The sequence below is a fragment of the Larus michahellis genome, chromosome 9 (assembly GCF_964199755.1).
Source record: "Larus michahellis chromosome 9, bLarMic1.1, whole genome shotgun sequence".
Taxonomy (NCBI): Eukaryota; Metazoa; Chordata; class Aves; order Charadriiformes; family Laridae; genus Larus; species Larus michahellis.
Genome location: NC_133904.1, coordinates 13,657,855 through 13,685,735, shown reverse-complemented (window position 1 = coordinate 13,685,735; position 27,881 = coordinate 13,657,855). Strand labels below are relative to the sequence as shown.

Sequence of the window (27,881 nt, the reverse complement as noted above, 5' to 3'; positions counted from 1 at the left end):
GACCCCTTCCAACTGTAACCCTTTTGTGATTTGCAAGAGCAACGAATGCAGAGACAGTTCCCAGGAGCTATGTGGTGAAAACCTTCCAAAGACACCAAACCCTGCTGCCAGGGGAATGCGAATCACCCCAGGAACAGCTCTGCTGGGAACCTCTCGTCAAGACCACTCTCTAGGTGCTCCCACTCACACTTTAAGAATAACATTTCCCATAAGAATCTACAATTTATCTCACTGCTCTCTTTTCGAAACCCACCTTTAAACATCTTTGTTTTGTGATGCTGACAAAAAAAAAAGAGGCCGGGCGGGCTGTTCGGCCGCTCCCGCAGCCCTCACCCGGGCAGTGGTCCCTCAGGGCGGGAACCTGCTCATATCTGGACGCGACCCGCAGCCGCCATACCCCGGGCAGCCGCCCCTGGAGGCCGGATGGGGCTCGCCGTCGCCCCCCGCTGGGCTGACCGGCTCTAAACGCTGTCCTTCAGCTCCACCTCCCGGCGAGGCCGGGCGAGCGCCTCTCGCACAGCCGCGGCCGCCCCCGAGCCTCCTGCCCGCCCCTCAGGGCGCGCCGCCATTACGGTGTCACCTCACTCCCTCAGGAGCGGGCGGGGCGGGGCGGGGGCGGTGCCGGAAGTGCGCGGCGCGGGCTGTCCTTCCCTTCCGGGCGGCGGCGGGGAACTGGCCGCGGCCGGAGCCACCATGAGCGACGTGGTGGAGCGGACGCTGAGCGCCCTGCCCGGGCTGCTGGGGCAGCAGGAGCCCGGCGCCGGGCTGGGGGGCGCTGGGGGCGGCCCTGCCAGGGTTTCGGTCACCTCCCGGCTCGGGAGCCTCATCCGGAGCATCACGGCGCTCACCTCCAAGCATGTACGGGCCGCGCTGCGGGGCGGGCCGGGCCTCCCGCTCCTCCCGCCGCCTCGTAGCAGGCGGGGGCCGGGCCTCACTCCTGTTTCTCCCCTCCCTGAGGGGCCGGCGACGTCCTGTGGGGCGCTGGCTGTGGTGCGGGCTCCGGGCGCGGCGCGGGGCACCGGCCTCCCCGCACAGACCCGGGACCGGCCGTAAACCTCCTTGCAGTGCGTATTCATAGCGTGGTTTAGGTTAGAAAGGACCTTAAAGAACCTTAAAGAGGGCAAAAATTGCCTTCTGTGCTCGAAATAAGCAGCCTGGTGGTACTGCCATAAATGAGGTGTACGCTGGTTGAATGCTGTTAAACTAACATGTCTTCTTCAGCTTCTGCTTAATATTTTAGCCTCCAAAATTTATGTGAAATTAAAATAAGAAGTTTAATCTCTTCTAGGAAGAAGAAAAGCTAATCCAGCAGGAGCTAACCAGTTTGAAAGCAACAGTTTCTGCCCCTACCACGACACTTGTAAGTTCTGTTAGTGGTTGCAGGCCGTGGGAACGGCAGGCCAAGGGTGAAGAAAAGCAATGTTCTCGCTCCTTTTGCCAGGTGGAACATACAGGTTATCTGCAATATAGTCATTTAATCATCGGCATTAAGAGATACCAGTGTCTGTGGTTTTGCAGCATGGCTCAGATAGTGAGGATGCTGCAATTCCACTTGATGCGGATAAACTGTAGCAATGCGGCACCCTGAGTCTGTCGTTCTGTAGTTTCTGAAATTAATGCAAATAAAAAAGCTACATGAGGAACTGCTTCCATCAAATAACGTTCTTTGTAGGCCGACATTGTTCTTACAATTAATTTGTGCTGTATAAGAAGCTGTTTTGTTGTATGCGCTGTTGTGTGTGTCTGAGTTGCAGGAGTTTGATGTATTCTGGTTTGAATTAGTTAATGAACATCTTAGTCCCATGAGTGAGAATTTTTGAAGGGAAAAATAAAGTTTTACCTTACACATAGTGAAAACCCATCCTAGGTCAGTGTAGTGATTAGTAAAGAATAATCTGCGCTTGCAGTGCGATCACCTAACACTTCAGATAATTCATATTTTTTATGTTAGTCATAATTAATCTGTTGTTGATAATATACTGTTGATAACATCCTTAAGGGTAGTATATTGGGAGTTCTGCTTGTATGGTCAGAAATGAATGCTGATTTGCAGAAGAGGTTCATAGCAAAGGAAAATTACGAGTACCCTGATTTTGGAAAATGTGTGTGAATGCACATATGTTTCTATGAGATAAGGTCATCTAATTCACTACAGCACTGAAGAATAGCATAAAACATGGCTGACAAAATTCTCAATAACTTATTTTTGGTATTTCAGAGACTGATGAAAGAATGCATGGTGAGACTAATCTATTGCGAAATGCTGGGGTACGAGTCTTCGTTTGGATATATCCATGCAATCAAGCTTGCACAGCAAGGAAATCTTTTGGAGAAAAGAGTTGGTATGTGCATGGAGCTGTAGCCTTAATAATATTCTTAAACTCTATTTTTAAAGTTTCTTAGGATTTATAATTTATGTAAAAATACAACTTAGTTAAAATGTTCTGTTTTCTTGGTCTTGTTTCGTGGTCTCTCACTCCTCTGAAGATAACTAATTCTCTAGTTTGTAAGCTGCTATGTATCTGCTTGTAGAACAGAAGGCAGTGGAAATTAATTTATTTTCAATCATCAGTTGTTCTTTCGTTGGTTTGAATTGCGGCCCAATAAACAAGTAATTTATGAGAAATTTTGTTAAAAAACACGTCACGCTGAAAATGAGTTTCTGTCAGGGTTTGGTTTCTTTTTCAAGCACTGTAGTACAAGAGTAGACAAAGATGCTCATGTCGGACAATTTCTGCAAGCATAGTGTTGGTTTCCCGGTATTTAACTTGGAGATAGTTGTTTAGAATTTTTATAAAGGGCTTATTACTGTTAGCAAAGTGGCCCTAAAATATTTTCTGTTTTGGTGCTTGTAGGATTTTTTTAGTCTAGAAACAGTTATAGGAAATAAGGTAAGAAGGAAGGTCTGTATAACATAGACGCAGAAGTTCCTGAGGAAATCTGAAAGGCTAATTCAGACTTCTTTGGAACGTCATGCCGTTGTGATTTCCTTGCCTGCGAGTGTGGCTATTAACTTGTTTCTGGTAGATTTAGTTTGAGTAGCTGTCAGCCTGTCTCATCTGGAGAATTTCCTTGCAGTTGCTGATTCAACTGCCTAGTGAAGACATTTCTTCTTGTTTGCAGAGAAAACGGTTTAACTCCAAGCAATACTGTGTCTGCATACACAGAAGGAAGGCAATGTCTTACGGGATATGCTTGTTTGATATCCTTTGAATTTCATCTGGATCATCCACTCAAGTATTGGAGTTCCTGAGAGAATGTGTTACAAGTGGTGATTTAAAGTTACTTTATCCCTGAGTAATGAAAGATAGTGTACAGATGCTCTGGTAGGGATTAAGAAATTCTGTCTTCACCAAACCTGGGAGGCCAGGTAGTAAGCTGTTCGGAAGAAAACTTTGTGATCTCTGTAAGTGTCAAGTACCAATGTGTCTTGTTATTAATTGGTTTGAGAACTTTCTAGGTCGGTCTTGAGACCATACTAGGGCTCAAGTTGGTCTTTTTGAGACGGCTTTGGTGAAGCAGCAGTTCTTTTTTATTTTTTTAATATAGGTGGCTTCAAGTTCTCTGGACACAAAGTGCCCTTAAGCTTTGATCTGGTAAAAGGATGTTATCAGGAGTGTGTACAGGGGTTTTGTCTGGGTTTTTTTTGGTTGTTGTTCTGCAGTTATATGTGATACATGAGGATGACCTTGTCTGTTGTTGGTGCGGTGTACCAAAGTCTGTATTAAGGAAGCGTTGTCAGTTGATCCAATCAGGATGTGTTACTCTCTTACCCAATGTGAGCCTCAATGAATGAGAGCGAGCTACACTTTTGCAGGTGTGCAAAGCTGATCAAGTCCATAGTTCCACAAGCAGATTGATCAAGCTGATAGCCCAGACAATATGGTTATTTGTATCTCAGTTGTTAATTTTGATCCCTAAGCCCTGAATAAACCAAGACTTTTTTTAAGACCCATCTCTGTAATACAAATATTGTCATGAGTTGTGGCATGCCCTCCCAACTCCCCCACTTCCAGTCCCTTAATTTAAAAGGTGGAGCGGCCTTGAAGAAAAAGGCTTCTGTCAGGTTTCTTTCATGGCATTCTGGAATTGTTTCGTCTTTGTTATGAAGCAACAAGGGAGTTTTTGGCATAGGATGGTGAATTTACTCTTCTGTATTTCAAGCTGAATATAAATTTTATTTGAAATGGAACCTTATTTTTTGGAGGAAAAAAAAAAAGGAGGTGCATTTGTGTTGTGTAGCCTAGAAGTAATATACAAGTAATAACTTTTATCTGTGAAGAGAAGATATTAGTTTTCCAGGAAGTGATTTCTCATGGTGTTCTTAGCTGCTCTTTAGCTATAACAGTATTGTAATGTCTCATTTCTCACAGTTTACAAGTTCTTAGCTGTTATTTGTTGAGTTTTACTGCAACTTAAATCTAAGTGGTTTGCCTGGAAATAAAAGTCTTGATATTTAAAACACGAGCAACTGTCACCCAACAGTGGGCTCTTTTCTTGGGTTTTTGTAATTGTTTGAGTTAACTCTTCTTGTATTACAGCCAGTCTTAAGTTTTCTATCTTGAAGTTGCTTATTGCTTGAAAGTAGTGATGGAGGCTGCTTTCTTTTATAGGTTACTTGGCAGTTTCTTTATTTCTACATGAAAATCATGAACTGCTACTTCTACTTGTGAACACAGTTGTGAAGGTACAGTGTTTTTGGAGGTCTGGAGGTAAACTAAATTTGAACCAATTCTTCCCATTTTGTGTCAGACAACATCTAAGCTATGTACTTATTAGTTCTGTCTTGCTCTCTTAAAATTGCGGTTTCTTTGGTTAGGAATGAAAATTTGAAATAGCTTTCTCTGGCTTTTTAATGTAATCTTGGCATTCGTGCTGTCGAAGCCATGTTTTAAAATTTTTTCAAAGGGAGATATACCTTAAAATTTTCTTTATAAAATGTGCCACACAGATACACTGTCAACTCCAGGAGGAGCCAGGCATACATACTTCAATGTAAACTTTTGCTCTTAACTGACAGCAAGTATCTGTTGGCTGCTTTGAGTTCTTTTGATAATTTTGTTAGAAAATGGAAATATGCTTTGGAGTGATACTGAAATTCTAGTACCTAATAATATTTATAGGTGCCATGGTTTGTATTACTGCCTCTCACATGGAGCAGCTGTGACTTACTATAACTCCGCGTGATGATTACTTTTATATTACACTGGGACAAAAATCATGTGAATTATAGACTGAAAGTGATGCTCATTTTGTTGTTGTGATTGAAAACCGTGTTATTATCTTTGAAAATCTAACTTGAAACTAATAAGGATATAAAAAGAAGTGAAAAATGGGAGTCCACAAAGAACTAAACCAAGATGAGGACTAAAACCTATCTGGGACAAATGGCCAGAACAAATAATGATGTGAGCTGGAAATCTTACATGTTCTATTTGTTTTGAAAAATAATTCTAATCTTGTATTTCATGAATTCATCCATCCTTTTTTGGTTAAAGATTACAGTGAGCTATATCTACTATTTTTAATTATATTTAGGACAGACTGTTAATTTCTGTTCTTTTTTTTGTAGAACATTATGTGTAATTTGCCTTCATTTCTTAGGGAGTAGGTAATGTCTTATTTTAGTGTACAAATATGTAATTGCCAGTATTATTGAGCTTGCTGTTTTTCTTTTGAATTCTTTGGGCTAGATCAAAGGCGCTAGAGAGAATAGTGTTGAATTCTGTGAGAAGTGACTCATCCCACTGATCCAACTGGGGACTCAGCGTAGTTTTGCAATCATAAAAAAAAATTTCTGTAAACAAACGTTGATCATAGCTCTATGTGTTAATCGAGCATACCTTTAAAATATGAATAGTTCTATAACACAAGTGTGAGGAGCTCCTTGTTTCCTCTTCCTGTATAAGAGAAGAAAAGAACCCGATTAGCTCAGTGAGAGCTGACACTTCTCAAACACGAGCAGACAACAGGATGGCTGGCAGCAGGATGCTTGCAGTAGGTCAGCTAGATCCAGCCCGCTTGTCAAAGATTTGGGCTATGTCTGTGAAGAATTTTAAAGTCTAAATAAAAAATGACTGTCTTATCTCAATGATTGTAATAGGACTTACAGAGCACTAATCTAGTAGAGGTGTGCATGGCGTTAACCATTGTCAGCCAGATCTTTCCACGGGAGATGATTCCAGCTGTTCTTCCCCTAATAGAAGACAAGCTCCAGCATTCTAAGTACGTATTCATTTACGGAATTTCAAGTGGCCTTGTACAGTTGAATGACTTAATTTTGTAGGTAAACTCGTAAAGCGAGTAAACTCGTGTTTTTTCGTAGAGTTGATCTTTCTAATCGTTGCCTTCAGAAATTGTTCCTCTCCTAGCTTTTCTCGTGGATTCTGGTCTCACTTATTTTCAGTCTTTACTGAGTATTGGATTGGTATTAATTTTTTTCATAACCAGTTTTGATAGGTAAATGTAATTGAATTTATCTGCTGGAGTCCTTTCAACAAATATGTGGATGAAGAAGTGTTTGTAGAGTAAGTGGAGAAACAGATTGGGATCCTTGAAGTACTTCACTGATACTTTTTTAAAAATAAAGCCCTTTATAGCAACTTTGTTGGTAAAAGTGTATCTGCATGTGTTAATACTCCTGAATTATTTGATTCTTTATTTATAATGTCCCATACACAGAAGATAACATTAAAAGTGTTGTGTTGATTAGAAAGGGAACTGCAGAATGAACTGGCTTGGTAACTTCTAGATGGGTATTTTTTGGAGCTGCATGTGTGATCACAAGAGATTAGCAGTGGCCAATTTCATTGTTTATTTGGTGGCCATTCTCTTGAATTGTCAATCTGACATCAAGTCCTACTAGGCTTTTAAGTTTGCTTTCTCACTTACCCACTTCAGTGGTATTTGCAAAGTTGTTTGTTATCAGATATGTAAAACACGGGTTCTCATCTCTCTCCAAATCATGATGGCTGGCCATGTAATCTTAAATTGCTGTAGAAGTAACAAGTGCAAGTTGTTTTGTGAAGTCAAATACTTAAAATGCACAAGCGACTTCATTTTGTTTTGTGTAAATCTCATGTCTCTTCAGGGAAATTATACGAAGAAAAGCTGTTCAAGCTTTATATAAATTCTACCTCATTGCTCCTAACCAAGTTCAGCATATTCATGATAAGTTCCGGAAAGCCTTATGCGACAGGGATGCTGGAGTCATGGCTGCTTCTTTGCATATTTATCTTCAAATTATTAAGGTAGGCAAAGAATTAGAAGCACAAGTGAGCTTAGGAGCTTTTTTTTAATTGTAAATACACAGTGTACTGTTCATAAGCTTTGCAGAAGAAACTTACTTGTAGTTGTTAGAAAAGTTAATTTATGTGATCGTGGATATCCGTGCTATGTTTCTTTGTGCTAGCTCTCCATTTAACTTCACAGATCCACTTCTTGCATAATCTGGATGTTCGGCATCATTGGCATCCTTAGCTAGAGGATCTAACTTCTACAGATTCTTAAAGGGTTTGCTGAAATTTTCTTGTAAATTATTTTTTTTACTGTTGCCTTCAAGCTCCATTCACTCCCTTTGCAAATGTGTGAGAAAATAGCATAGGTTTAAAGAGAAGAGTTTACAGGTGTTGAGGGATGAGAGCAGAAGTTTGATTTAAAGAAATGAAACCATCCGCCTAGATATTTTGATCTTACTCAAGATGTGGATTTTTTTTTTTTTTTTACTTTTGAGGTGCTGTATCGTATTTGGATTGTATTTCTTTTTCATTATGTAGGAAAACTCATCTGGGTACAAGGACTTGACTGGGAGTTTTGTAACCATCCTAAAGCAGGTAGTGGGAGGAAAGCTGCCTATTGACTTCAACTATCACAGTGTGCCAGCACCATGGTTACAAATTCAGCTTTTAAGAATATTGGGGCTGTTAGGAAAAGATGATCCAAGGTAATCAAATCTTTCTCTATAATTAATATTTTGAAGCTACGAAGAAAACAGTCATGACCTGTATCTCGTAGGCAGCTTTTGTTTTTTTTTTTTTATAAGAGGATTTCAGTGTTGAACTACTTACGCGTTTGATATTACCCAATACGGTGAGCAGATACTTTTTTCAACTGCAAAATTAATTTCTTTTGGATTGGCTAAACAATTGATTATTGTGGAATATGCTTGAAATATATTTTTTGCTAGGACTTCTGTTACTGGGTTATCAAACAACTGTGTGAAAATCCAGAATAAAGACGCTTTTAAAAGTGGTGTCATTTTGTGAGGACCTAGTTATCTGTGATCCTTTTCCTGATGATGTTTTATTTTGTTATACGAGCAGCGAGGGCAACATTTTTATTTTTGTGATATGGTAAATGTTTCTTTTGAAAGGTGCAAACATCTTGCTAGATGCCGTTTAGAAATGTGTTATAGAGCTGTTCCATGTTCAAGTGAATCTGTGGATATGAATAATTTGTTACAGATTTCAATACTAGTGTTTGAGCTGTTTGGCAAAATAAGACTACATGCTTGTTAGTGCTGCAAATAATTTTAAATACTTTTTTCTTGTTGAACAGGACAAGTGAATTGATGTATGATGTTCTAGATGAATCTTTAAGAAGAGCAGAGATAAATCATAATATTACATATGGTGGGTGAGGTTATTTTATGTAATTATCAGTATTTGGAAAGATTGAAAATGTGAGTAGTTGATCATGCTAAAATACTTAATGCAGTACTTTTAAAAATCTTATTATATTCTTAATGAACAACAACTGTATTCTGAAGTGTCCAACTAGTAAATTGTAAAACAAATGATACATTGCTGTACAGCACAGGTTTTTTTTTATCATTGAAGCAAAACACTTTCATTTACTGGGAATTCATCTTGATAAAAGAAAAATCCTAGTGATACAGCTCTGTTTATTAGAAATGCTTAGATCTTCTTTTTGCTGCCCTGAGAAAGGCAGTAAAAAAGTCCGCAAGGGCGACAGCATCAGTTCTTTACAGCTGTGTAGGGCTTTTCCTGAAGCCACAGTTAATAAAAACTACACCTCCAGAGTTCAGTGATAGTGGTGGCTGTGAAAAGACGTTTTTGGCGCACATGTCAATTTAAAATTTCTAGAACATGGTAGAAGGCTGCATCAATTTCATTACCTTCTCAGTAGAGAAAGGTGTATTTGTTGCTAGAACACAGCAAAAGGAATAATTGCATTAAGTTTTTTCTAATAAAAAGTTGAGCAATTTATTTGTCTTTTTTTTTTTCTTTGCCTTCCCCTACCCAGGTCTTAATACCTTTCCAGACACCCAGATGTGATGTTCTAGAACCCTGCATTAAGAGTTGTTTCACTATTAAAAAAAACTAGCCCCCCCCATTATTTTATTGTTAAAGTAAAGCCCCATAAATGTTGCCAAAGTACCTGTGCTAGTGGAATGAAAAGAAAATTGAGACCTTTTTAAAACAACACTGGGGTGGAGAAGGAACGTGGCTCAAAGCTCTAGATGTCTAATGCCTACTTGATACCTATTTTGTAAAGCATTGTGTAAGCTTTACTTCCACTAAAAAGGGGAGCTTTGGGGAAGTAGTCTCTTTTAGTAAATAATAAATGAGGAAACATCTGTCAGACTCTTAGTGTATTCAGTTTATTGCTTCTATTCTTTTAGGCAAGAACATACAAGATATTGGGAGGTGTGTTGCCTTATAATACAGACAATTTGCACTTGGAATTGCTAAGAGTTAAACATTAAATTTGTTTTAAGCACTTATGGGGCCAAAGAGGGCAGTTTATTATGATTTATGCAAGGACATAGAATTTAGGTATGTAGTTCTTGTTCACATATGATAACTTTTTATAAAACTTCTGTTGATCCCAAACAAAAGAAAAATGTAATTCTGAGTGATTACTCTTTCTTACACAAAGTCCTTGGTTGTGCATGTTTCTTGCTTCTTGTAGGCAATTGAGCTGTTAATACGCTAGCCTTTCTCAGATATAGTTTTGTAATGCTTAAGAAGAGTAGGTTGTCTATTGGACACTTCAGTTAGAGACTGAATTACAAGAACAACTGAAAATTACATCACGATTTTAAATGCCAGTTAACTTGGTGAGAGTGACTTGGTCTGAAGCTTTGCCTGAATTGCTGACACAAAGGATTAATTACTTTTTGTGTGTTGTTCAGTTTACTTCTAGCTTTTTCTCAAACAACTATTTTTTTAATAAGGATGTTCTTGGGATGGTTGTAGCTGTTGGTAGTAGCTAAGAAATCATATGAATTATTGAAAAGTACTTGGTCTCGAATCCTTTATAGTTGCACATTGGTGTTCTAAAACCATCCCAGTCCAGTCCCTTGAGCAATTAGGACAGGAAGTTGTATGCACAATGGCTAAAGCTAATAAAAAATCTGTATATACTAAAGTAGGTGGTCTTCCATCCTGTTTTTGCCTATGTCAGTAGGTACTCCGGAGTTAGATTCAGTGGGGGTGGGACAGCGGTGCAGTTCCTTGGTATAGTTGGTGGGCTTGTTTGCTTGTTAAAAACTTGCATTATAGAAGTATTTAATATGCATTAATTACATGTCGGGTTTTTTTCCCTCCCACAGCCATCTTGTTTGAATGTGTCCAAACAATTTATACAATTCATCCCAAATCTGAACTACTTGAAAAGGCTGCCAAGTGCATTGGAAAATTTGTTTTGTCACCTAAAATTAATTTGAAATACTTAGGTAAGGATACCTGATTTCACTAAGATGTTTTTGATTTGATCATAGTAGTATACATTTTCTTATATCATTTCCAATCACTTATATTCTAGGTTTAAAGGCTCTGACCTATGTTATCCAGCAGGATCCTAATCTGGCACTTCAGCACCAGATGACAATAATTGAATGTCTGGACCATCCAGATCCCATTATTAAAAGGGAGGTCAGTGAATTTTTAGACTTCAAAAATTAAGTTATTTTTTAAGGTGGATGATAGGGTTTCTAAAATGAGCTGTATAAAAGGTGTATTATGTCTCAGTTATTGTGAGAGAGCAGTTATGAACAATACTAAAGTGACAAGTTGTGTAGATAAGCAGTGTATTTCATTTAAGACTTGTCAAATACAGTTGCTTAATTTGGCATCATACTAAAGTGTTTCTGTTTGCCTGCATCCTTCTTTGAGTCATCAGAACCAATTAAATATATTTTTTTGATTTCTGTTTCAGACTTTAGAGCTTCTCTATAGAATTACAAATGGACAGAATGTAATTGTCATAGTTCAGAAGATGCTTGACTACTTAAAAGAAAGCAAGGAAGAATATGCTATCATCAGCTTAGTTGGCAAAATAGCAGAACTAGCTGAGAAATATCCTTTTATTTTTCTGAACTAGCTGAGAAATATCCTTTTATTTTTCTGAAGCTTTGGAATCAGAGCTCAGGTAAATGTAGCATTTTTACCTTTCAAAGCATCTTTCATTTATGATCTTTGGAAGTAAGTATTACAGCTGTGCTTTCCACTCTTTCCAAATGCGAAAAAAATATGCAAAAAAAAAAAAAGTGCATACAAAAATGACCATGGTGTTTCTTGTATTTCACTGAGAGAAAGTAATCGCACTCAAAATGCTTTATTTTGGCTTTGGAGTTTAGCATTAAAACTTTGTGTTTTCTAAATTAAAACTTTGAAGTCTTACACTGCTGCATGGAGAGAGATGCCTCGGTGCTACGTTGAGCGCTGTTCTGTAATTGTGGGCATGATCTTCCTATCGGAGAACTCTTTGTTGGTGTACGGCTTTATTTCTGTGAAAATGTGTTATTCTTAAAAGAAAAGATTATTTAACTATGCCAAAAAGGTGAAAGCGATGATTAGGCATTTGGCACATGGTGGACGTTGTTGTTAGAATTGCCATTGCCTGATTTTCTGTGTTCTTGTCTGATAATGTGAGTTGTGAGCTCTTTGTAACAAGAGAGCTACCTTACCATCCTATTTGTACACTGCTTGGCACAGATGTAGCGTACCAAAAAGGCTGTGTTGTCATGCAGTATGCAAAAATAAGGCAGTAATACTAATGTTTCTGTACTGTTGAAAATTTCCATTCGGTAAGTGTGCATTTTCAGGATTTATTTGAGGCAAAGCAGAAGCTAACCTCCAAAGTTAGCAAAGGCCGATCAAATTTTAAATATATAAAAAAAGCAGTGTTGCTTTCTGTGGAGTACTTCAAAACGTTTATTGGTTTTCAGTAAATCAACAGTGAAACACTGCTGAAAAGAACAGATTAGTCTATCAGTGGTCAAGTGATACTGGGTAAACAAACAGAAAAGATCATACTGGAAAGCTAGCACGGAACAAGTGTGAACTTAAAATACAGTAGGACAGGTTTTCAGAGCTAAACCCTTGTGGGAATGTGGTTGTTCCTACTGCGTGAAGTCTGCTTATTCTCCACTCTAACATTTGTTCATGCACAACTTAAGATGTGCAAGATTGGCAAGCCAGCAAGTTGCACATAATGCATAGCTGTTAAGTTCATGTGCGAGCTTTTTCTACAGGGCAGTAATTTAAGACCACCAGTTTTCATGAAATTTACAGGAAACACTTTACAAAAGATACAGGAATACTTCCTCTTCAGTTAGATTGAGCTGATACTTGACCATCAGGACCCCAACTTATTGGAGAGAGCAAGATGGATAGCTTATTTGTGGAAAACTTGTTTCCTTAGGAAACGCACTGAGAAAGAAAGAAAAAGTTATGCCGTAGCACTTCATTCCTTAACATCTGGACAGGTATGCCCCTGACAATGAGTGGTTCATCCAAACAATGAATGCCGTGTTTTCAGTTGGAGGTGATGTTGTGCATCCTGATATCCCAAACAACTTTCTGAGGCTGTTGGCTGAAGGTGAGATACCCCCTGAATGCTCTGAAGAATTAGATGCGTTCCTTAATCTTCTGGCTTTTTTTTCTTAAATGCACTTTGAAATATTTCATGGGAGGTGTTACTTATATTTCAGTCAAAATATGTATTGTTTTCTATCTAGGATTTGATGATGGAAAAGAAGATGATCAGCTACGGATATATGCAGTACAGTCTTATTTGGCATTACTTGAAGAGGAAGACGCCTTGTATCCACAGAAATTCCTTCAAGTTATGAGTTGGGTAAGGTACACACATGGTCAAAATTGAATACACAGATAGGAGGAAACTGTCAAAGGTGGTGATGTTTTTAATAAATATTTTAATCTTTTATTTTCAGCTATGAATATTCTGTTTTTACTTGAAGTCAAATCACATGCTGCAATCTGTTTTTTTAGTGATCTCCTTTGGTGCCCGAGGACTGCTTAGCTTGTCATAGTTTGTGGAAAAGCTGACTTGCTCCCTTTAGGGCAGGTGACTATTGGTATAGTTTAGCAGCCACATGAATCTCGCTGTGTGCTGAGAGCCTTTCTGTCTTCATCAGAATTAGGCCAGATGTGGCTGTCAAATGCACTTTTAGCCTTGCAGGCCAAGTGCTATGCTAGTATTGTCTGGCTCCTGGGTAAGCTTCAGCTTCCACCCAAGGAAGAGGCTGCAGTATGAGCAAATCATGTTTTGTAAGGACCTAATTGCTATGTTTAGCTTTGTTTTTAAGAGCTATTTGATTTTTAAGAAGCTGAAAGTTAGAGTCTGCTGAGGTAAACACAAAGATCGTTTCAAGCCTTTGACATTTAAAATAGTAAAGAAATAATTTAGAACATGTTTAAACAATAGTTTTTTGAATGTGAGGTGGATTTTATTGTGTTGTTATTTAGTACTGCATTCTGATTTCAAAACTAAAAGCACTGCTCAGTGTGACTAAATGCATATTTTGTCTGTTCTTTGTGAATAGGTATTGGGGGAGTATTCCAGCCTTGTTACAGATGTTGATCCGGAAGTTATTTTGACAAAGCTGCACAGCCTGCTGAAGAAGACTTTTGTTACTCCTGAAACTAAAGTGTGGATAATGGCTGCAGTCACCAAGACAGCATCACGTACCTCTTGTTCTAAAACAGTTGACAAACTAATCCAAGAATTTAGCAATTCTCTAGATACCTGCATGAGACAATATGCCTTTGAATTGAAGCATCTGTGTGAAGACAAAGCACTGATGAAAAAGTTGCTTCCATTTGATGCTAGTTGCAATGACATGGTGGTAAGGCAGCTGCAATGTGTGTTCTTCATGACCTTCTGTAGTTCAGGCAGTTGAATATTTTGATAAGAAGTGTCAGAATGAATGACATTTGGCACTTGTGACTGGTGCCAGTCTTTAGTTTGTGTAAAGAGAGTTTTCAGAAACATACTTTTCCAGGCATATGGGATGAATCATATTGTTCTGTACTGAAAGATAAAGAGCCATAGTGTTCAGTTACTAAGCTGGGGTAGCTTTTAACAAAATTCTGATTTCAAACACTGATTTATTTTTTTGTTGTCGTCTCTCTTTTTTAAAGACAAATTAGGCCTGCTTTAGTGATGTGTTACTTTTAGTTCAAAGGGCTTGCTTCCTATTTAGAAACTACTGATCTCTGCACTGAAATGTCCCTAATAAATGATGGAAAACAGTATTGATGAGGTTTTTGAATTTGTTTTTTTTTTCTTAATTCAGTGTTTTCATATAACAGTAGGATCAACTATTTTGGGAAAACTCTACTCTGCTTTTTTTTATTGTTTAGACAAAAAAAAACAATAGTGGAAGAGTTAATTTAAGTTGCAGATCTTTAGCTCAGTCTGTTTCAACATACATGCTAAACAATTTCTGTTAATACAGCAGCTTTAGTGGTAGGTGTGGGAGATGTGAGACACAAGATCCTGATTTGTTGATAAGACACAGTATTTTTCTGGTAACATCAGGCTCATGTATAGAAAACATTTTTATTGCTTTCTCACTTTTCTTAATTCTCTGTAGGTAGATGCTTCCTTATCTTTTCTGGATGGGTTTGTGGCTGAGGGACTTGGTCGTGGTGCAGCACCATATAAGCCTCATCACCAGAGACAAGAGGAGAAACTTTCTCAGGGAAAAGGTGACTGTTAGTTTACTGCATTTATTAAGTAGCTGGTAAATTACCTGATAAGTATTAACAAACAATCCAAATGTACTGTTAATCTTATTTCTTAAAGTAATGTTATCTCAATGCATCTCTTCTCTCTAGACTTAGCTAAGCTCAAGTTAGATTTTAGTTCCGTGTCTGTCTAGCTGGTATGTGTAACTGTTCATTTATCGTGGGTTGCTGTACTGCAGAGGAGAAAGTTTTACTATAATCTCTGCTGGTCTATGGGCTTTGAAATTTGTGGGGTTTATTCAAATGAAAGCAAAGGATTCCTAACTACTATTCTGAGCATGTAGTCTTGTCTGGAATTATAGTTCGCAGTAATAACCATTGTGAGTTTATTTTATGACACAAATCTTACATTTTGTACCCAGTATAAATACAGTTAAGACAGCAGTATGTGCTTTTATTTGTTTAAAAATACCCCAAAACTTTACCTATAGTCCATTTTTTTATTTTTACTTTTTTTTTTCCATAGAAGTACTCATTTACTTTATTATAGCCAGTCACAAAAGGATTTCTTTTAGACGCTTCTGAATGATCCACTTTGAGGTTGCAAAACTTTTCTAAAACATTTCTCAATGTTACTGTTGAGGAATTAGAAAAATGAGTCCTGTACATTGCATTATTACAATTAAATTATTATTTTTAAAAGAAGATTTTGACTGTGCAGGTTAATGGATACAAAAAATAATACTGCCACTTGCTTGCATGTGTAGCTTGGCAGGATTTAACACTTTTCTGAGAGAATTATAAATTGAGAGTATTCCATCTACAGCCTCCACTTTAAGTCTGCTAGAAAATTCAAAACTTTGGTGGAGAAATGTTGAAACTGGATATTCTATACTGTTTTTCTCATGCATATAAAGCCCAGTGAAGGATACAATCTACTGCATGTCAGGTTGAGTTCATAATAGCGCTTCATACAGGGGTGTTGAGAACAAAATTAGTGGTCTTTACTGCTGAAGAACATCTGTTTAGCACTGTGGTGTTTGCAGTGTTCTTAGAATAATGGCAGGGAAGCCATTATGAAATGCCGTTTTTTCTGAGTAATCACACGTATTGATTAGCATCTTCCACTGGCTCATAAATATTCTGGAAGATAACATATAGGTGAGGGAGAATATTCAGAAATATTCTAGAAGGGGAGTCCACTGAGTTTATTGAAATGATTTCTTTATAGATAAGTAAATTTATGGCTTGGTAGAGTTTGAATATCTTCATGTGGATGCATGTGGATGCCGTTTATCAAAGGGCCCTTGGATCTCCGTTCCTTCTTGCTTCGTTATGGGACAGGACACTTCCTTAGCACTACCTCCTCCTTTATCAGGAGACTTCTCTCATTCCAGATGCCTGACAGCTTTGCCCTGCTCCTTCGCATTGCTGGGAAGAAGAAAAGTGTAGGGCTGGGGTGGAGATAAGGAGAATGGACTGTACCTCTTAATAGTTCCAGGGCTGCAAAGGACAGTCTGCAGTCTGCTTCATATGTAACAGTGACTGTTTATGTTGCAGTCCAAAACGATGTTTAGAAGCTCTTCAAACTACATTTTGATTCATAAAGCGTAGTTAAGGTGGCTGGTTCTGAGTCCTGATTTGCAAGTCTTAGTGCAAGTGATTTATCACCCAAGGTTTCGAGTTGCAAAGCAGACAGTGATATGTGGACATAATGCTGTGGACTTAAAATGTTGCTTGGGCTCATGAACAGATGGAAAAGCTCACTTACGTAGATCCAATGCAGTACGTCTCTCTACAAATACTAAGCATTTGCAGATATTTTAGTGATACACTGTTAAGTCACTATTTCTTCTTAATTTCAGTATTTAAAACCAAATACCAAATGAATACATGTTTTGGATAAATCCTCTGTGTGTCTAAACTTATTTGAGAACAGAAACATCCAGTTTTAATGATAGCATCCTGAATGGGAAGTTTGAGAAGTGCAACAGTACAGCATATCTATTTTCAGAAAATAGACTTGTTTCTTACCTTTTTATGCCTCACTGTAATGTCAAGATTCTGTCTGTCTTGCAGCTCTGAATTTTGAACCTTATGGATTGTCATTTGCTTCAAGTGTGTCCTCATCTGGCATCACCGGCAGACAGTCCCCCACTGGTTTATCTTTTGGTTCTGACACATCTGGTAATAGTGCTGAGACGGGGCATAAAGAGTGAGTTAATTTGTGTTTGAAATGTCTGTTTAAGCTTCTGTTCTTGTCAGCATCATGTGTCTTTGCCTCTTTAGTACATGAAACTGAAAAGAATACAGCTGATTTTGGAAACCTTTGTTATGTAATGACAGGATGGCATCTTCTTTGAAATAATTATAAAGAAAGCTAATGCAGTTGGACTGTTTTTTCACTTTCTTCACAAAGTACAAATTAATTGATAGTTAATGCAGTAAAATTGGGGACAGGATTACCTGGTGATTACAGGATTAAGTATTTATTTTTTTCCTCTAGCTTCTTTCTTTTCCTTATAGGCTATGCTTACTTTTTACGGGCTTGCAATAATGTGCCTTTTAAGGAAACTTTTTAAGATAAAAGTGAGGCTAAGATTTGCAGTGTAAGATACTTCTTAAGTTTTAGAACACTACAAATAAATTCCATATCCATTGTTTCATACAAATTAACTTCATTTGTACTTTAGTAAATTGGTATGCAGAAAACCTTGGAAGCTTTTTCAGATTCTTTAATCAGATTGTGTAAGAAAGTTTGAGTGAGACTTTTATGTGCAGGACTTGCAGCATTTAGCCTGTGTCTGTTGAATTAACTTCTGCTGGAGTTCAGGCTGTCTGAGAACACGTACGCTTTTTGTAAGAAATAAAAATGCTTTCGAGGTGTCTTCTTATTTTCAGTCTCTAACTTAAATTTTTTTTTTTTTTAAGGAATCAGCAATAGAAATAATTAAATATTACTTAAGGATTCCCAGAATCTTTCGTCTGGGGGAAAAAAAGCTAGATACCATGTTGTTTGTATTCACTTTTAAAAAATTATTCAAATAGATTATAGATGTCATCTGAAACTCTAAATGGAATTGGCAAACACAGTCTACTACTGGCTGCAGGTGACTAATGCTGACTTGGCCTCGATCTATATTTAGGACTATATAGACTAGTCCAAGTTTGCATTTGTGGGGTGTTTTAAAAGCGATGAATGACATTGCTAACATAGAACTTCACGCAGATGCAAAAGTGTTAATTTATATTCCCCTGCTCGCTGCGTATATCAAAGTAACCAAGTTGTGAATGGTGTTTAGAGTGTTGGCATGTTTTTATGAACGCGATGTTCATACGGTTGATCCTGCTTTGTTTTGTTGGCCTTTTTAGGACAAATACTCTGAAACTTGAGGGAGTACGCAAGCTATGGGGAAAAGAAGGCTATCTTCCAAAGAAAGAAAACAAAGTAGGGAAAGAAAATGAGCCACAAACTGTTTCTTGTGGCAGCATATTAGCAGGACAGGTGGGTGATCCACCTGCATCACGCTCTGATCAAGTTGCCAGCCTCTCCGAGGAAGATAAAGAGAAGCAGCAGTTAGCATCAACCTTGTTTGTTGGGCTAGGATCAAATGCTGGTGTCAGTCTGGTAAGTGGCTCTTTTGAGACTTACCAGTTTAAAGTTTGTATATTGCCTTATTTACAATTGCAGATATTTATATGTAAGTGGAGGTCAAATTAGTGTTGTGGTAAAACAAGGCAAAAAAAACCCCCGAGTCACTGAAAAACTATTGAAAATTACTTTTGTAATCTGATAATTTGTTAAGAACCTGAAATGGGTTGGGTATTACTTGATCGAGCAACCTCTGGAGCGGACCTGATTCAGTAATTAGAACTTCCCTCTCTTTACATGTTGCGCTTCAAGTTTTAGCCTGTTTTGGGTCAAGGAACAGTTATTATGTAACTTTGCAGAGCTGTTGGCGTTCGTTTGGTAGTGAGGCTAGAGTTTGATGGCCATTTGTCAAGACCATTTTTTATTTTTGTGTGGTAATATGCAGAATGCTAAAGAATTCATTGTTAGGTAATCTTTTTAAGACCGGCATTATCATATTAGCCAACTCAAATCATGGTGTTTATCACTGGTTTAACCAGAAAATGTTTAGCTGTGCTTGCTTTTTAATATTTAAGCTTTTAGTTTGTTTTAGAGAACCTTGAATCATTCTTGCGTTACAGGCTAATCCAATACCCTGTAAGAAATACAACAAAAGCCCGTTACTGGATCCACTAAAACGTTTGGAATCTATTTGTTACCTGAATTTATTCCTTGGTCATTATTTGTCCTTGCTCACTCTTTTTCGTGCTGTCAACAGTAACACAGGTGGTTGATAGAAACTTCCCCACACGTTTGTTTTTTTTTTTTCCTTTTTACTTTTCAGATGGGGAAAGCGGACACAGCTACTCAGAAGTTCAAAAGGAAATCAAAGATAAATGAAACCCAAATCAGTGAGGAGGTGTCAGACTTCCAGAATAGAGCTGCTTCAGATTTTGGTCCCTTACTTGATACAGTACCTATTAACACAGAAGACTCTGAGGGAGATATACACACAAGGTTAAGGAAAGCCTCCCTGTGTTCTTCCGATATTGTAGAAGATAATTTATCACTTGAAACACCTCAGTCCCTAAAAAAATCTGGGCTGGATGACAGACTTTCAGATAGTAGGCTGTCACAATCATCTTTGTTTGCTGATAGTAATATTGAAATTCTTCAGCCTTCTCCAAGTGCTCAATGTGAAAGTGCCAGTAAAACACCGTGGGTCCCTTCCTTACCAGATGAGCTAGAAGAGCTCGCTCACTCTGACGTAGTGGAACTTTGTCAGAGTGATGCCGTAGCTCTGTATTTATGTAAGGTGTGGACAGATGACTCTCTGTTGCTCACTGTTTTTGTTTCAAATAAAACCACTTCTGCACTTCATGCTGTGAACTTAGTGTTTGAAGAAACAGAACATTTTCAGGTAAGAAACTTTGTTTCCATTGTATTTCAAATTCCCTGGGAACTTCTTCTGTTTTGCTTACGTTTGTGTACAATGTTTGTTTTAATGTAACAGCTGTGCCTTTTTGCCAAAGCATTTCCTTAAAACCTGTGGTATGGCTATTACATGTCAAAGAAATTTCAATACTAAACTTAGTGTCATTTAATAGAAAAGTGAACATCTCACTTATTTAATTCACCTTGGTTTCGTTTCCTACTGCTTGCCTCCGTATAACAAATCCATATGACTTTTCAGTTCTGAATTCAGCTTCTTCCTGGTGTCTGACTGAATGCAAACCTAACTAGTCGTACTCAGAGTGCCAAAGGAATCACTGTGTAACTTTTGTCTGAGTGTGGCTATTAGGTGTGTGCATTTATTTGTATTTATCTGATAGGCAGACATGACACTGTTTCTTCCTTCACATAAGAGTGTGTAAGCGTGCTTCAAGTTTTTGGTTTTGTGGTGTCCTTTAAAGACACGGGTCATATTTCATTCTTGTTCTCCTGCATTCAGTTGATGTTGGAGAGGAGTTGCCCAGTGTGTGTGTGGGGGGGTTTGACGTTGGATACATCTAGGATTTAACTATAGTTGGTAAAAGCATGTGATGTCTTGATTTAAATGTCACTTAACTAATTGGAAAGCTATTTAGGAATTGCCTATCAGCATGACTATCCACAGATTTTGCTGAAAGAAGCACGGAATTATGAAACCTTGGAGACACTCAGCAAGTGGTAACTGGACAAAGAATTAAGCAGAATGTTTCTTTTAGAAGTGACTTACTTAAGGAACTGCTAATTGGTTATGAAGTCTCCTGCCTTCCCATTTTTGGCTTGAATCAAACCTGTCATGGCATTGATAGAAAACGAGCATCTCATGTCTAGTTTTTCCTTCTGTTTCATTTAAGCTTCTACATAGACCGCTACCACAGATAGAATCTGTGTTACCAGTTTGTTTGAAGAGGCTGGGGACTGCTGAGTAATCTTGAAATCATCTTTGTTATTGGGGATGATTTCTCAGCGTCTTGCTTTTAGTATATAGCTTGGGGTATATTGCAGTGTTGCTTGCCCTTGTATATTAGTTTATTTTCGGACTGAACTACAGAATTCAGGTTCTCGGCCATCAGTTCTCTGTCTCTCTGAGCAATCATTCGGGGGGGAAGCCAATTGGCAGAAAGAGATTAATTTCTCCAGTGGTTTAATTCTAACTAGAGCTTTTGTAGATGTTAATGATTGATTTATCCTTAGTGAGAGCTGAGAAATGGTAGCTCTGTTCTCTTGCCAAATAGTCCAGGAAAAATCCATTGAAATAAGTCATTGACGCAATTTTATAGCTGTATCTTAGCCACTTACACAACTTGACAGCAAGACTTATATTCTGTATTCCTTTTAAATAATTGTATAGATTTTGGAGAGTCCCACCTATCAGTTTCCTGTAATTGAAGCTCAAAGTGTGGAACGTTGTCAGAAATGCGTGTGGATGGACAAAATCTGTACACAGGGAATTCTTTCTGGCTCTGTTAATTACCAGTCAGAAATGGAAACTCATCTTGACTTTTCAATACCTTTATCGTTGTTGGACTTCATCAGGTAAATAAAATAAGCTGCAGTTTTTAAAAAATGCAGCATTTTTACCTAAGTATTAGACAAGGGCAGGATGATTTGGGTATTGATTGTGAAAATATAAGGCTTCATCTTGAGCAGCTAATTTTGATTTAAGATGACTGTTGAAGAGTGAATGGTTATTTGCACACTTATTCCAGTGAGAATATTGACAGTAGCTGCAGGTTAGCATAGTCTTGAACTACAGAATGCACCTCTGAGGAGGCTAACAGAACTGAGTGAAGAGAAGGCCATGCCCTTTTAAAATAGGGCGTAATATAAATGTGTCAAAATGAAATAAGTGATTTGAGTACAGGGACCCATACATGATAAGAAAAGGCTGACAGCTTTTGCAGGGGGAGAAGAAAGCTCATTCTGTTAATTTTTGAAGACTGCATTTATTTGGGGAGTAAAAAAAAAATAATAAAATTGCAAATGTTCTTTTTCCAATAGACTTAGCTCTTTTATAGTGAAATCCACCTTATTTTCCACAATGAAGTCTACCTCTCATTCAGCTTGTTTTGTCTCTTTCAATGGGCAAATATCTCAAGGCCGTTCACTTTGGTCTTGTATTTAAATGGAATAATGCATTTCTTAAAATTTAAAAATGTAAAGCAAGGAATAGAAACTGTTTTTAAATGGTAAGCTAGGAAGAGGAGGGCTTTGTTTAAACTTATTGCTTGCTGTATTGTCCATTTGCTTCCAGATACAATTTTTTGAGAGACCAAATATATTCTGAATAATGTGTCTTATTTCGCTAAGACATGCGGTGAACTTACTTTTTAGGCCAATGGAAATGACTACAGAAGACTTTGGGAAGCTGTGGTTGTCCCTTTCCAATGATGTGAAACAGAACATAAAAATGGCATCTCAAGATTCCCTTTCAGTAGCTGTGAATACCCTGCAACAGAAGCTGAAACTCCATATAGTTGACATTATAGGTGAGTGAAAGTACACTGTAAGGTTGCTTACAACCTATAATTCTTCCCAGGAAAATAAATGCATGGAAGCAGGTATCTTACAGTTTAAGCAGGGAATGTTTAAGAGCATAGTAAACACAGGAGTGTTGTCCTGTGGACTTTATTTGCCTTACTCGGGGGGTCTATGAAGATTGATGTGAAGGTATAAGTGTACAGCAAGTGGTAGATTTTACAAGGGTGCAAGCTTGTGCTGTGAAGAGTTTTGGACAGGATAAAAAAAAAAGGCAATGAAGCTGTACGACAAATATGAAGCTGGGATTGCAGGCAAGAGGCATGGTTTTTGGTGACCTGTTAGGGGAGCAGGGGTAAGAGTAGGAGAGAACAGCAGAAACGGAGTTTGAGAGAAGGATTTTTTTTTTTTTTGTGAACTGTACTGTAGCTGTTGTTAATTGTTACTCCATTTGTTTTCTGTGGCCTCTGTTTTAAGGCAATGAGGGAATACTGGCATGCCAGCTCCTTCCATCTGTGCCCTGTCTGCTGCACTGTCGCACTCACTCAGGGATGCTGGCGTTGTGGTTCAGATCGCCTTGTTCCGCCCTTCCAGATGGTTTGCTTTATCAGTGTCAAAAGGTGATGGAGGAATCCTAATAACAATAGTGCCTGCCTTCATCTATTTGCTGTGTGAAAAGCAAATCAAAATTCATACAGTTGCACAGACAATTACCAAAGCTAAATTAAGATCCTGCTTCTCGGAAGTATTACAAGTTTTCTTCCAGCTCGTGTATGTCATAGTGGACTTGTGGGGGAAGAATGATGACCTAAGTTATGCCTGCAAAAACATGCTCAGGACTGTACAGTGACTAACAAGCAATTCATTAAAGTATTATTACCTGTTTAAGTGAAATGTATATTTCTTAATTTTGTTGTAAATGACTGAAAGTATTTATTTTTATTATGCAGCTTTTATAGATGCCAACAATTATTCCTCACGGCAAATACTTAAATATTATTTTAAAGAAAACATCTCCATTACGGGGTCAGGCTTGATCGGTTATCAGGATCATCTAATTTTATTTTGATATTTTTTCTAAAGCTATTTTTAAGCACTGCTGACAACGAGCGCCGTATTGGTGGTTGTATAAAGTAACTTATATAGCAACAAATGCATGTTTTGAAAATAGTTGAAAGGTTTTAGCGATCAGCACACTTCCTGTGGTCTTTGATGTTTACTGTTTAAGAGGTGACATCTAAATAGGTTTTTGCTAGGAGGCAAGCCTGTGAAATTGGATTGAAGCACCTCCGGGGGGATGATCTAAGGCCCTTCAGGTTAGTTCCTGTCTGCAGTTCTTCCTGCCTCACGTTTCAGCCACGTTCCTTTTCCTTAGGGGCCTGTGACAGTCACTGGATGTCGATGCACATCCAAGGACAGGTTTCACGTGGATCAAGTCCGCGATGACTGAGCTGGGGGTAGCTGGCTGTGGACATGCTGGCCAGTTGGTACTTGGCTAGTGGACATCTTCATTGCTTTCCAGTCAGTCCTATAAATTTGGCCAATCTCTCCTCCATGTGAATTTTCACAGACAGAAACTTTCATTTATTTTTACTTCTCATTATTTATAGCCTCAGTTGACTTGCACAGATGTGGCTGTATTGTGTGTGCACGGCCAGGAACTGCAGTAAGACATAAAAATCTAAATCAGAGCAACATACGTGATGAATGTGTCTGTCTAGATTGTCTCCTTTTTTTCCTGAAATAGCCTCACAGTCTTGAAAGTCCAGCAATCTTAATTTATTTAGATGCTAAATGAAAACTTTAATGCTGTTTATTATTTATAACTGGTTGTGTTTTTTATTTAAAAACATCAAAGATTGTCCGCACGATTCAGACATGGTATAGATGGATTCTACAGTGGAATTCCCTCCTTTGTGTGCTTAATATTAACAAGGAAAGTCTTTGTTATTTCAGTGTTACTGATTCTCACTTGATAAGCACTGGTTGTAAAGGAAAATAAAGTATTGTTACTCTGCTAATGGTTTGGTAAATGTTCATGAAATCATCATAAGAATGCAAATGCGCTGATAGCTTTTTTTCTGGTTGATGTTTTTTTTTTTATGTCAAGCCACTTCTGTTTATCACAAGTACAATCATATAAGCAAAGCTCCTTTTTTATTGCTGTTTCAGTACCCTCTTACTGAGGAATTCCAAGTGCACTGAACCTGTAAATATACTTAATGTTCTGCATACTTTAATGTTTACCTGGCACTTCAGGACAGTTTATATAAATGAAACTGATTTATAGTGGAATAATTTCCAGCAAACTACTTCCCTGCTGGTAAATCAGACTTCTGTTATGCAATTGGACTTTTGAAATCATATGAACTATAACAGAAGTATCTGGTTTTGGCCTATGCATTTAAACCATTTCAGCAATGAGATGTTCAATGTCCTAGCGTCAAAAAAGACCAGCAGAAGACAGTAACACCTTCTGTTGTTCATGTAAGGTTCTTTATAACCTTTTTCTCCACAGGAATAGTGTATGTAAGCTGTCAATACGCAGATTCGAAGGGCTTTATGGTAACATTACACAAAGGGGTTTGCAGGGAGTTGTATCTGGGTCAGTCTTCATTTTCAGATTGCCCAGCAAACATTTTTCTTAATCTGTCACCATCTTTGCCTTTCTTGTAGTTTAATAAAATTCAATTTTATTTAAAAAAAAGAAAATTAGCTTGATACTTGTTAAATAGTCTTTGCTACCTCATGTAGCAGTGTTTCTGCATATTAAGAACTAGGTTCTATTTTGTTTCTCTTTGCATCTGAACAGTGATGAAGCATGTAATGCTGCAGAAGTCTTGAATCCATTGGTGATTTAAATGTCCGGTGTCTCAGCTGGAGGCATAAAAAGAGTGAGAGTACACCTGAGATCTTTTGAACAGCATTCTGTGTGCCAGCTCACATTATCCAATACTCCTTTTGCAATACTGCCAGATTATTGGGATTTGGTTTTAGGCATCACAGGAGACTTTGGGGTCTCTTGTTAATCATAGTTGACAGCAATAGTGTTTTGGGTTTTTTGTTTTGGGTGTTTTGTTGTGTTTTTTTTTTTAAGTCCAATCCTAACATAACACACTATTTGCTGTAGTATTGAGAAGGAGTTTGGGAAGTTTGACATAATTGCTGAATTGAAGGTGGTCGCAGCCCCGATGGAAATCGTGAGGCTGTTCTGTGTGGGGTGGCTGTTGCTGTGTACCCAGAGGGCATGCTGCACTGTGGTTGTGGCGGATGGAGGGAGTTTAGGCCCTCAAGAACCTCAGCAATTCAGTGCTGGGAGTCCCTCTGATCTTCATCCATCATCCAGTTGTTGCTAAAATGAAATACAGCTGCATAAGTAATTATCCAAAGGAATAGTCTTTCATCTAGTTCTGTACTGAAAATCCTTTAGCAAGTATCTTCATCTTCTGTGGTGTTGCCATTTACTTTTCTTTGTGACTTGCAAGGATTAACCAACCTGTTCTCAGGGAAAGGGCAAGAAGGTGCACAGAAGTAGGCTAGAAGGAAGAGAGCATGTAATCCTGTTAGCACGAAGAAGCCTGCTCTCAAGAGGCAGCCAGAGGCCAGTCAGAGTATGTACTGACCTTTCTGAACTGGCAGGTTAACAGCGTTTTGGACCAAAACCCTACGTACCTGGAGATGCCACTGTTTTACTGCTCTGTGCCATGGGCAACTTGGAGTTCTGGACATTTTGGAGTCAACAGATAAGTGATTGTATTGGATCCGTATTTCAACTATTTTGTCAGGTTCTCCCCCTTACCCCAAATATTTTCAGATATTTTTACTGATACAAATACTTTGGTAGGAAAATTGGTGGACGTGCACCATGGCAGTATGGTGCAGTATGTTCTCCTAAACACAGATCACATCTCCCATGGTGTTATATTACTTGCTCCTGGGTGTTCCCAACCCCTTCTCATCCTGTAAGGACTAGAGAGAATAAATTTGTGTAATGGATGGCGCTATCTTGAGATTTTCCTGTGCTTGCAAGTAGTTCATAAATGATACTGCCTGATGGTTTCTAAATACTGAAAAGGTGGTTACCACCTATAGATCCCACTAGTGGTTTTTCAGCATAAAAAGCTGCATTATTTCTTCTGTGTGGATAAGACTATGCATGGTCTTTCTGTCACTGAAATATGTAAAACTGGAAGTAGACCTGCCTAAGTCATCCAGTGAAGACTTGCTTTTGCATTTCTGTTCCTGTGATAAGAGTTAATCGTGCTTTACCTCTTGGTTCTCATCAGGGTGGGGTATTTATATGCCTTTCTGTGAGGATGTGTCTCCACCATAAATAAGATGACGTGTTCAGTGCGATGTGCTCTTCTGTGGTACACGTACAATTTCCTTAGGATGCCAGAAATGGTCACTCCCTTGAGTTTCTTGAACATTAACATTTCTCTCTTTTTAACTTTATTACATCAAGTTGGCAGTGATGAAGCAAAGAATATTGTGTCCTGCCATGATATGATTCATAAAATGAACCTGTCAGCCATGTTTTACCAGCAGCGTGGCTCAAAACACCACTTACGAAGATTGCTTTAAACCTTTATTTTAAGGTAGTTGGCAGTTTCTCTTTGTGCCAATCTTTAATTGCTTCCAGGATAATTGCCGTCTGAGTTGTTTGCAAATCCTGAGCTCTTTCAGCCAAAACAGTTTGCCTTTTCTGGGAATAAGGATAGGAGAATATATGCTTGCACTTAAAACATTCTGGTAGGTTCTAGCACGGAAGTGTTTAGGGCAGGGATAGGAAATCTGTCAGGGACGTGTCTTCTGTCTAACTTAAATCATGTCTAGCTAAACTGAGCTAAATACATCATGGAAAACTTGCAAGAAGGTGCTTGGTAGAGAGCTAGACTGTGGCGTGTTACATCTGCTGTGGCACGGAACAGGCTGCCCGTCTGCCTCCAGGCACCGCGCCGGCTGTGCTGGGCGAGAGGCTGGTACCCCGGGGTAAGAAGCTTGTGCCATTTCCTCCGCGTGGCCCTTGAGGGAGTTTCTGAGCCCGGTGACTGAACCCCACCGCTAACCACCCTGAGCCACCACCGTTTGTGAGCTCAAGTGCTCGAGACCTTTTGTGAAAAAACAGAACTTTCCTTTGCTGCTGGCGCGTGTTTGTGTTGCGTGTGTGTCGCGCAACAGAACTGCGGATTTCCAGTTTTCTTTTAAACCCATAAACTGTCCGTCTACCGACCTCCTACCGCCACAAAATCTGGTCATCAAAGAACATTAAGGTCGCAGAAGCTGAAGGTGAGAAAACTTAGATTACGTGAATTCCCTCCTCTTATTCTTAATTTCAGTTTACGTTGGATGGCAGAATAAATAAATGAAAAGGAAACAAAAAG

The 27,881-nt window shown here is 38.5% G+C and overlaps 1 protein-coding gene across 4 annotated transcripts; it reads left to right on the top strand.

Moving 5' to 3' along the window:
* The first annotated feature begins 617 nt into the window (after positions 1-617).
* On the top strand, positions 618-25,104 carry AP4E1 (adaptor related protein complex 4 subunit epsilon 1). 4 transcript variants are annotated; one of them, XM_074600660.1, is made up of 21 exons: positions 618-858; positions 1,289-1,360; positions 2,219-2,342; positions 4,614-4,687; positions 6,104-6,225; positions 7,091-7,250; positions 7,776-7,942; positions 8,557-8,630; positions 10,577-10,699; positions 10,789-10,898; positions 11,182-11,321; positions 12,734-12,846; positions 12,986-13,104; positions 13,814-14,116; positions 14,867-14,981; positions 17,040-17,175; positions 18,333-18,588; positions 19,376-19,951; positions 21,371-21,555; positions 22,354-22,508; positions 22,975-25,103. In XM_074600660.1, the coding sequence occupies exons 1-21, from the start codon at positions 694-696 to the stop codon at positions 23,133-23,135; spliced, it is 3,450 nt and encodes a 1,149-aa protein (XP_074456761.1). In that variant the 5' UTR covers positions 618-693; the 3' UTR covers positions 23,136-25,103. The 4 variants fall into 4 exon arrangements, with proteins under 4 accessions (XP_074456761.1, XP_074456763.1, XP_074456764.1 ...); XM_074600662.1 differs by lacking the exon at positions 618-858 and adding an exon at positions 963-1,064 and having other exon boundaries at positions 22,975-25,104; XM_074600663.1 differs by lacking the exons at positions 618-858; positions 1,289-1,360; positions 6,104-6,225 and having other exon boundaries at positions 2,296-2,342; positions 22,975-25,102.
* The last annotated feature ends 2,777 nt before the right edge of the window (positions 25,105-27,881 follow it).

Excerpts from the sequence above, each read along its gene's own strand:
- AP4E1 (XM_074600660.1), top strand. The coding sequence starts at position 694 with ATGAGCGACGTGGTGGAGCGGACGCTGAGCGCCCTGCCCGGGCTGCTG. Across the intron at positions 12,847-12,985 it reads TCTGAGGCTGTTGGCTGAAG|GATTTGATGATGGAAAAGAA; the intron begins GTGAGATACCCC and ends TTTTCTATCTAG. Across the intron at positions 14,117-14,866 it reads CTAGTTGCAATGACATGGTG|GTAGATGCTTCCTTATCTTT; the intron begins GTAAGGCAGCTG and ends AATTCTCTGTAG.